General features: G+C 37.4%; 1 protein-coding gene across 1 annotated transcript in view; it reads right to left on the reverse strand.

Moving 5' to 3' along the window:
* Positions 1-11356, reverse strand: part of PCCA (propionyl CoA carboxylase, alpha polypeptide) — a gene marked incomplete at its 5' end in the record, with an annotated part of 138240 nt that overhangs the window by 11433 nt on the left and 115451 nt on the right. The window contains 2 exons of the mRNA XM_008944768.1: positions 9861-9936; positions 10738-10806. Of these exons, the coding sequence (XP_008943016.1) occupies positions 9861-9936; positions 10738-10806 (145 nt within the window). The remainder of the gene's footprint in view (positions 1-9860; positions 9937-10737; positions 10807-11356) is intronic.

Here is an 11356-nt window from a genome sequence, read left to right on the forward strand (position 1 = left end):
TCTTTCCTCTCAGTGCCCGAAGGACAGGCAACTCCAAATCTTGCTGCGTTTGCCAGGTCACATGGTTTGGTATTAGGTGTGCTCAATGAAGTACAGGATGCAGAGCACATCAGAAACCAGTTTATCTTGTAAAAACTTGTCTGTGCACCCAAAACTCCTGTAAAGCACAACATTTAGATGCATTTACTGACCAGTTATGATTAATACATTGATGACATGACTCTGAAAGTTATTTGCACATTTTCTTCTAATAGCTGTCGCTTAAAATAACAAGAGTTATGAGTTTGCAATGAATTGCAAACTCATGTCTCTCAACTGAAAAGTAAGCTATTTGGATTTTTTTTCCCCTATCCAGATCTCACCAAAGCAGACATCAGCAGTACAGCAACTGCAAATTTGTGGGGCTATACACTGAACACAAGAACGTTTCTTTCCAACTTAAACAACAGCTCGTCCACCTAAAAGGTCACCACAAGGAGATTCTTTTGAACTCCTCCTTCTTCTCCCTTTGTGTTTTTCCAGTTTAGAAGTATGAATAACATTCTTGTTATTCTATGTGTAGACCAGTTCAAACAGTTTTAAAGCTTTTTTTCCCCTACAGTCTGCTGCTGGTGTGAATTTTCAAGCTCTCTGTGTGGCCATCACTGAAACCACTTTCAACATACAGAGTCAGACCCAGCCTTACTAAATCATGGAGTCATAGCTTTAAAGACCAGTTGATGAGCCATAAAGTAGCACATTACACAACCAGATCAATGATGACAACACAAAAATTTGTCCATTTGATTAAAAGAGGATCAGCCTCCTTGCTGTTTGTGACCTAGATAGCCATTTGTGGACCCTGATTTCATAAATACTGAATTAAATTCCCATTGCATATCCACTAAACAACAACAACAAAAAAAATTTAAAATCCTATGCTAAATTACTAACTTGGAAACAAATACAGTCCTTGTTTGCTACAAAATCCCACCAAATTTTCCCATCTGAATAGTAAATTGAAATATCACAGAAATTTTCATCTGTTAAGTAGAGCTTCAGAAGTGTAATTGGAAGACAAAAGAGGAGCTCTTCAATGCTCCCTGACTTTGACTGAATCCCAGATTTAAACACACTACTACATGTAACCAGATCATCTCATGTTTTTCTTTCCTAAACTGCTATAAGATCCCTAGTGAGATGATGGCTGATGACAGCTGACAGAGAGCTTGGTGTCTCAACTGACTGCCCCAAAAGACTTGAGATCAAAAAAATGCTATGAGTATCTTAATTATTTCCAACTCATATGCATCAGAAGAATCAGCGGCTTCTGCAATGCTTTAAGCTTCACAATTCCTTTAGCAAGTTAACAGAGCAGACAAGACTAGGTGTTTGGAAAGCAATCTAACATAGGTATTTTATATAGGTAAATTAAAATGTTAATATGCAACAGCTACCCTTTAAAGTATCATGAAAGGCTATCATTGCCAGTCTCCATAATCATTATGAGAGCACTGACTGCGTGGCTGATCTACTTCTCACAACTGAGTTGATACCATTAGTGATGTTCCCAATTGTATGGCTTTAAAAAAAAAAAAAAAAAGTACCAGTGTAATCCTTTAGAAGTCTAGAAGTTTTAGATTTGCAATTTAGCGTGACCTCTGTCAAAGTTCATAAGGTCTCCATCTGTGTGTGAGTAACTGCTAGGCTACAGAAATATGGACCCCTAGAGCAGCTTGCTCCTGACTACCTGCTGCTTCCAAAACACTGGCCAGACATTAGCCCTACACTCTCACAGGATCAAACAGAGGCTAACAGGCAGTGCTTATTTCATGCAAAGTTAGACACTAAACTGAAATATATTGTATTTATGTTTCAGGGGTTTTCAGGGGATTTTTCTTTATCAGGTCTGCAGTCTGCTAGGAACAAAATCACATTTGTTAACATGACAAGCCATGACTTTTCCAGCAAACAAACAAAATCCTAAACTTTATCAATTTATTCCCCTTCCAAAAAAAAACCAAAATTTCACTTCAGCACCATTTTTTCTTCTTCACACTTAAGACTGATGCTGTTACAGTTACATTCTTCTTTTCTACAAGTCAAAATATAATTTAAAAATTATAATGTTCCTCATACCTCTACTTTTTTATTTCACTTGGCTGTATTGTTCATACAATATTACATCAATAAAAGTTCAATTTAAGATGTACTTCTTGGATTCCAATTTTGACACTACATTCCAGAATACATCTGTAGAAGAGAGCAAACTAGCAATTATCTTCTGGAGTTCTAATGAAATAAAAAGTTATATATTTGTGTGTTTTATATATAACACACATTCTTGAGGCTCAATTAATTTTCCAGTTAAATTGTAGTTATTGCCTAATGAATACATGAGCACACTAAATAATCACATTGTTGAACAGAGCTGATTAGTAACCACTATTTGATGAAGGCCTCATTAAAACAATAAAATCAGAAGAAGAAGAAATTACTCCCCATACTGCCTGTCTCTAGCTTGCCTCCTTCCCTTCCCCTTTCTCTGGATTATACTTGCCTTAAAACCTTGCTAAATATGCCAGCTTTTTTATTAGCTTCCAAACTGTAGCTTAACTCCCAACCTGCCTTCTCAAGAAAACCCAAAGAAGAAAAAGACAATAAAATTAATTTTATAGAAAATAAGAATTTTATACCTTGTTTATGACTAGGAATTCACACCACATTTTTACTCACTTAAAAATCAGAACTTGGAATGCCAAGGCACAAAACCATAGGCAGTGTTTTCACTATAAATATTTACTGACACTAAACATATTCAGTGTTGATTAGCCTTTTTACAGTATTAAGCTTCTGTCATCTTGATGTCTGCAAACACAAATCTGCATTTATCCGTGTAAACTTAATTGGAGTCCTACATGCCTCTCTGTAGATAAGCAGTTGAATATACTTCACTTGCTGATAATTTCAAATTGTGCTAAGTGGAATAGAAAGAACTTTATCTGCATAGTTACTGATTGCAAAAACATGTGGAGTACAGTACTAGAGGTTTTTCTTTAAAAAAAAAAAAAATAGCAAAGCTAAATTATCACCAAGCAATTTAAATGCTGAATAAGAATAAATGCTATGAAGTTTTGGAGGCTTCCCAGTTGATTTCTCTAACCAAAAAATAATAAAATATCAACCAAGCACTGATTATGTTACCCTCCACTTAAAACAAGGTTATCATCGTAGATTTGCACAGACTACGAAAACATCACTTTCAACACATGAACTTTTCAAAGTTCATGATTGCTACCCAGCTATCCTCCAGGTCTGCAGTTCCAAAAGTTGTCATAATATCGCCTAAAGCTCTCCACATTCAACTGTTTAATTGTCTTTCAAAGCTTGTGTTTTACTTCACTTCAGAGCAGGTTATCTGCATACAATGTCCCATCCCAAAAGCGAGAAGAAAGGCTTTTTCAGCTTTGTAGTTTCAATACACAAACATCCGCAGATAGTTCTCACACAGGATCAAGTACACCACTGACCCTCAGAGCTGAACATGTATTTCAGTTAAAACATCACTTCTAGATAGTAAAAGTCTTGAGCTCACAGAACTCATAGACCAGAATAAAGGGGAAAAGAAGGAGGGGGTGAGCAGATAATGTATGGTAATATCCTATTGTAAAAATCACCAGCTCAAACTGAAACTAAATTCCTTACTGCATGGAATTCTGAACCTCTTAAGATGAAGCAGTCCATTATTTATGGTGCTGGCAAACACATACGAATGCATGAATCAGTACAATAATTGGTGGCAGAAGTTAAGCAGGTTTTGTGAAAACCAAATGAGATAAACGGATGGCCATCCTGTCATCACCTCTTGCAGCCACCCCTCCGCCCTGAAGAAGGGGAATGGAACAGCAGGACAAGCTTCTGTCTAAGGGGGCACAGACAGCAGTAACAGCACTTGTCCTTCAGTGCCTCCTCAATCTGGCACACTGCATTTCTTGTACTTTTTCACTGCCACAACTTTTTTCTTCTTAATTGAGAAACAAGCTTCCTCTGACAAAACCCAAATGACTTCCTCCCTGGAAAAAAACAAACAACTTACTTCATTTCCCTTCTACTGCACTACTGACATTGCCTTCCTCTTTTACCTGAGGAACCTGTACTTCAGCTGACCCTCCCTCTTTCTCCCCCACAGTGCAGTGTTCTATAATCCTTCCTAAGTGACATGCCATAACGTACCACTGACAAGCTGCCATTCCCACCCTCCTGCCTCAACTGGCTTAAGAAAAAAAGCAGAGGAGAATCTTCCCTCGTGCCAGCATCTGTGCTCCAAGCTGATATTACAGAGCATCCTGAAATGGTCCCTTCTTGTGGTTTCGAACTAAGTTTGTTGCTTTCCCTTCCCCAATTTTTATTTCCACACTGACACATGTGGAAACCAGTTGGCCCCTGTTGCAAAGGGTCAGCAAACACAGATTCTTGCAGCTCTCCCAGACCCTGGTCCTATACAAAGGAGTGAATCCCACAGTTCAGTTGTATGACCTGTTGCAGCAGGTTTTTTAAAGCATGACCAGAAAAATGAAGCCTGTTTAGTTCTTTTTAAGAACAAACAGACACTAGATGCTGTTTTTGCAGGAAAACTGGTGTGCACACAAAGATTGTTTTGTTTACAATAGCAATGAGTGCACTGGTACAGCTGCATGGGATCAGAATACAGGACAGTGTAAAATTTACAAATATCACTGCCATTGAGAAGTGTCTTTTAAGTTAATATATAAAAGACAAAATCATTCTGATGACATTTGGATTTCATTAGTTTATTGCGAAAACCTCTGTACCCAAAAAAATTAATTCATTTGAACTCTGTGCTAGAAGAGGGGGGGTTTGTTGGGTGCTTCTCCTTGGAAAGCCAAAGCCTTCTCCACAACACTAAGCACAGTACTCTTTTTCCTCCCAATTAGTGTGTTTACAGCTGCAAGAACTCAGACAATAGTTTCTGCTGCCACTGTTCTGGCAGGTCTCCATTCACATTAGAGAGCTCACTTCTACATTCTCCTTCCCCTCAAGCATTCACCACAGCTATTTAACACTTTTCTGTTTCCTATGCTGGCTCTTTTACCCCATGCTGGAATATTTTACCCTCCAACCCCACACTAGTTGGCATCTCCCTTATTTTCCCCACATTTCTACTTCTCTTTGCTCTATCTGCTGCTTACTCTTTCCTCAGCTGCTTCTTTTTCTACTCTTCTTTCACCCAAATGTTCTAGCACATTCCTCTCTCCCTGCAGCAATCAGGATCTCCACAGAGAACTGTTGACTTTACACAAAGGCTGTTAATTTCATGTTAGTGCTTTATATTTGAATCAGCAGGGAAGACAAAAAGCAGAGGTGAAGGCAAGATTACAGGAATCTCCACACTCAAGGATATGAGCTATCTGGCCAACCAGACCTCTGCTGAACTGATAATCAGCTCTACCTGCTGCATAAATATGGCAATTTCTTTTCTTTAAAGAGATAATTTTTCCAACACAAACTTTGCAGAACTTCATGTTGGTTTATACATACACCTTTTCAAAAAATAGGATTATTCTTAATAATTAATATCATGTACAAATTACATTATAAACACATAGTAAAATGTTAGAAAAACTGAGGAAAGGGAAATCACACATCATGTTTACACATACAGTAGACACACTGAATGGCATTCTTCCAATAATCTATTTTCATTGTTGAAATTAAAAATAAGAAACAAAACTTTAAGTTTCTGAAGAGATGTAGCATAAAACAGAGAAAGCTGAACTACCATAAACAGTGCAAGCTCACAGGAAACAACTCATGCCGCATCCCAACGAGCAACAATACCTCTGTGCTCAACCAACACCTTGAACCTTTCAGTACTCACAAATTCTCCAGTAACCACTGGATAAAATGAAAAGTGTATCTGCTTGAGGTAAATCTGGATTAGATTCTGAACATTAATGATCCCTGAACTATACTGGAAGACCTATGGATAAAAATGTTACCTAATTAGACCCTTCCTCATTCAGAAGTCTCAACTGCAATTTTGAATTCACATCAGTTCTCACTGGAGTGGGCTCTTATCGGAATAATCTGGACTGTTAAAGACATCAAGAAATCATTTAATCCAATCACTCAAAGAATCACACATCCTAGACTTTTATCTGCTCCCACCAGTAACAACGTGGATAATACACAACAAATAAGATGCAGATTACATTCCCATGACAACATTCAATATATCTTGAGTTAGTCACACATTAGCATTTACCAATGAACAGACGTAGAATTTCTTCTTTCAGTGTGTGCAAATTGTCACCAGCCCAAACTGTAATAAAATACTAGGTATTTTCACAGCACAGCATTGTTGCAAATATCACACTTTGATTTATTGAGCATTTATAATCAAGATACTGCTATTACAGGCAGTATATGAGATAGTCTTCGCTGCTTCAATTATTATTTACTCAAATATTGTACGTCTGCTTTCTTTGCAAATATTAGTATTGGGGTTTTTTTTTCACTTTAATTTTTATTTCCTTTGTGATGTTGTCAGGCAGATTTAACTGGGATGAACAGCTGAACCATGGCTCCAAGGCCAGGTACTATCTGGTCCTAGAAAACGAGTCAATAAAGACTGCAGCCTGAGCACTTGTTCCATGTAAGTGGAATGGAGCTAAAATGGAATGGGGTAACTCTTGGATATCCTAAAGCCACGGGAGTAGGAACTGAATTTCTGCTCACACGACCTGTAGACAAGGAGTAGCAGGGTAAGTCCTTGCACTTCACACTGTCACCTTGCCTCAGTGGAGCTGGATGAGTCAACTCCTGAAGGGTCACTGTGCCCCTTCACTCCCTGGACTCTCTGCTGGGACCACGGTGAATGACATTATATGGTGGCATTTCTTCTAAGAGGACATTCATCTTCTAGGAACTGGATTAAGACCACTGATTTCACGCAGGTCACCAAGCAACCATCAAAATACTAGTGACTAAACGTCCCTACCAACTTCTGCCTGCTTTGAACTAGTGACACAGAAGTGATGGGAAAGACTCCATCTTCCATTAGCAGTCCCTAAGCTATCCATTAGATGGTCCTTGACCCGTTAGCCAGTCACCCCATCCCATTCCCACCCTATGTGAGTGAACGAGCATTTGTGTTCCCAGAAATGCTGCAATTCTTGGGAATCTAAATCCAAATTCTCACCGTGTGTTTTATCAGTACAACTGACACTGCCTTAAGCTGGCATTGCTGATCTAAATGCTTTGTAACTCAGAAGAGACTTATTACTTACAGGGAAAAACCACAATATCTCTAAAACAAAGCAAACATAAAAGCTGCTTCAGGAAATTGTGGGGGTGGGAGGGGCTGTGTTCAGAAATAGGAATATGGAGCAGACAATTCAAGAACACTTATGGTGATCTCTAAATACTTATGTAGAGGCTCTTCATTCAAATATAAAAACAAGTAACTTCAAAACTAGATAACTGTTCCATATCTTTTACTACGACTAACGCCACAGTTCTCGAGACTTCCTGTGAGGCACTTTCACATAAGATCAAGGTGCATTAATATTGTTTTACATAGCACCCAACTTTTAAAGCAAAAACATGCATGGTCATTTTAGGGAAAAAGTACACTAAATTGCTTTTACCTTTTTGATGTTTTATTACTTTTGTCCATTCAAATACTAATATATTACTACTACTTCAACACCTGTTAAGCTTACTTGAACCTATTAGAGACAACTCTTTTGAACAAGGAGACGTTCTGCACATGTCAATGCAGTTCAGAACATTACAGATAGGACAGTTTCTACAAACTGCTCTACCAAACATCATTCACACTTGGCAAGAGAAGAGATACTTTAACACCCATGGATGTGTTCAATTTTAAATTAACCCTGAGAAGAAAATACCAGCTGTGTAAAACTAAACAAAAACTCTGCTGGTTTTCAAATGGAAACCACTGGCCACCACAACTAAAAATGTGTTCTGGAAATTCATCTACTCTTGAAACCTGTGGCAAATTAAAATTTGTCCTTGGTAATACAAAAAAAAAAAAAAAAAGCATAGTTAATTTATTACCTCTTTCAATGTTTTTTAATAGATTAAGAGATTTTTTTCACAGGTAAAAATATGACAGAGATACCAGATATGAACACTTAGATACATACTAATAAAATGCATAAATATATGCACTATACATGCATACTAATAAAAGATTGTAAAAAAAACAAGTATGCAAATTAGTAATTTTCAGATGTAAGATGTCGCATCCCTTCTAAGTATTTATATATCTGTGGAACTGTTATTTGGCACATGCACATCTGTGTAAAAACACCCAAGAACAACAATCGGGTTCTATCCCATATTATAGTACACAATAAAAGACAGTGCACCACACAATTCCAGTATTCTCATTAAATATAACCCTCCTAGCATCATTTGCTATTAACACAACTGAGTATGAATTTACAGCCTGTCTCTATGGAAAAAAAAAAAAAGAGAGAAAAAAAAGAAAAAAATGTACCGCAAAAATAACCTCAAATCCCACCTCACATCAGTCTAGCTATAGCGGTATAAAATTCTCTCATATAAATTTACTCAGCTGTTATACAGCAGGGGTTTACATCAGCACACTGTACTGCCTTAGTCTTACAGCTCAAGTTGCACCACTATAAATCCACTTCAGAGCTAGCAGTTCATTTACAACGGCTAATCCTATCACCTATCCAGCTACACTGTGGTAGAGAGATGCTCATTTTCCCCTAGGCAGAGATACCTTTCTAGTCTGACACGGCATCTCTAGTATTCAGCAGGCAGCATTAAAGCCAAACCAAGTGTTACAGAAAGCCTCATATGGTCGTCTACTACAGGAGGTCCGGCCTGCTCCTCCTCCCAGACATTCAAGGGAGGAATTCATTAAGTGTTCCAACATCTTTCTCCCATCTGAAACCCTGGAACAACCTGTCCATCCATCAAAACAAGGAACAAAGACAGCAAACCCACCATGAGTTGCTTTCACACATATCCTGGTTCTTCAACTACACTGAAAAAAAATAGTGATGAATAAAATAACTACCCCAAACATCCACGGTTAAGGGGTAAAATGAAGATTTTTGCCACATTACATCTCCCTTCTCTTATCACCTCCATTAAAAGAAAGCACAAGAAATGCAATTTTTCCTTCCCTTATCGTAAGTTGTCCTTCCCATTTTCCATGAGACACAGAGGAAGATCTAAAGTTTTGTCCTACACACACCACGACTTCCCTCTCTAAACCTTAAAAGCAGCTGAAGTGGTCAGGGCTGATTCACCCCTGCTGCTTGGAAAGGCTGGAAAAACGGCTGCTCCTCCTAGACAGAGAGTCAGCAAGAGTTGAAACACACCCTGATCACTAGCCTACACCTGTATCTGCCCAAACCTAATCAATTCTCTTGCAAGTAAGAAATAAAAATGCAATCAAATAGTGCATTGTGATATTATTTGACCGTAATCAATGTATTAAACTGCTATAAAATGGCAACTACTTTAAATTTCTTACAGTGCAGCAGCATTTTTCCCTCCCTCTACAACCTAATAAAATAATTACATGCTACCATTCTGTGAAAACTCTTTATGAGTTTAAAGAGATGATTTAAATATTTATCTCATAGTATTCAAGCAAAAACAATGGAGAAAAACCATGAAGTCTCTTTAGATTTGATGTATCTTCTCAGCTTAATTAACACAAGCTTTTCCTGTTTTAATTTGCACTTAAGAAGCGGGAACTTTACTCAATTTGCTAATTACTACATTTTCAAGCTGTTTGCTCGAAACAGATAGCAGCCTATCACACTAGGAACCCAAATTTCTGTAGTTACCTCGAATTACGTAATTGTCCAAAGCCTCTTCCATTCTTTTTAGTGCTTCAGCTCTATTAGAGCCATAAGTAATCAGCTAAAGAAGGGGGAAAAAAATTAAGTTACCTAGAAATGTTTGTCTCTAGAGTTTGCATAGCATTTAAAACAAAAGTGATCTGTAGAACTTCTGCAGTCAAAAAAAAACACTTCTCACATTGTTTCTGTGCTTCAGAGGCTCTCTAAAACACCAAAAGAAAACTAAGATCTCTTAACACACTCCATGAATCAAATCACTTTTCCTTCATAAAACTTAAAGCATATAAAGAAGCTGTCTTTTCTTCTCCAGGTGCACAGAAAATTACAGCAAAAGTTCAATATCTAACTGACTCTGACTTCTAATGCCCAAGCAAGATTTAAGTATGAATTTTTAAGTGTGACTTTTTTTGACAACTGAACTCTTGAGTATAGCATCATATTTTAATTTTACTGATACATAAGTGATGAATAAGAACTAATACTAAGAGACATTATCAAACATTTTTTTCACTGCTTCTTTTTGGAAGCAAGAATTTTTGAAATTTTAATTCTGGCTAGGTTACATTAATAGACTGGCAGCACCTAAGTCTGAAAGTAATGGCTTCTGTTTAAATCAGAATCATTTTAATAATCAAAAACTGCAAGACAAATAAATACAACGTCAAAAGATAAACTGTTTAGAAGTGACACTAAATTTCACCTTCCTTCGCTTCTTTCAGTATCCCCTTGAGGCATGCTATGCCTAGCACCTTTAAACTGCTGATTTACCAATTCTTTAATATACTCTCCCTCATTTAAAAGACGTGTGTATAAAATTACTGTTTCATACCATCAGCATATTTAAAAGTGATCATCAACTTACTTTTGAGATCATAGGATCATAATAAATGCTAATATCACTTCCTTGTTGTATGCCACTGTCAACACGTACCTTCAAAAAAAATAGGAAGTAAAAATCATTATAAATCGGGAAATAAAAAAATTCAACACAAGGATCAAATCTACCCAGCAGGCTTAAAACATAACACCCGCGAAGCTCATCGCATACATCTTTTCCCCTTGAAGAACTACACAATTCTTTGTTTTCAGAGAAGCTGGGAGGCGGGAAGGGAAGCTTTTTCCCCCACCAGGAAAAATACTTGCAAGTTATTATCTCCTTTAAAAGAAACACAACTGCAGTTTTCAGTTGATGGTCAAAAGGCTGTTTTTTTCTCCTAGAATGCACAGTAAACACTTTAATTTTGATCTAGAAATTGAGGTTGTGTTCCACACTCTAAACTTCAACTCGGAACGTATCCAAAGCCAATTTAATCCCTGTAATAAAATACGGCTGTAATTATTTTTGTGACTGACACCTGGCATGAAGGATTCTCCTTATAATCCATCCTTTCTGCATCTCTATGTAATCACATTCCCTGTGTTCCGCCACAGCCCTTCCAAGGGCTCCAGTAGGAATACAAGTAGGGAGCGTTCACCAGGAA

Source organism: Merops nubicus, unplaced genomic scaffold (assembly GCF_000691845.1).
Source record: "Merops nubicus isolate BGI_N331 unplaced genomic scaffold, ASM69184v1 scaffold14047, whole genome shotgun sequence".
NCBI lineage: Eukaryota > Metazoa > Chordata > Aves > Coraciiformes > Meropidae > Merops > Merops nubicus.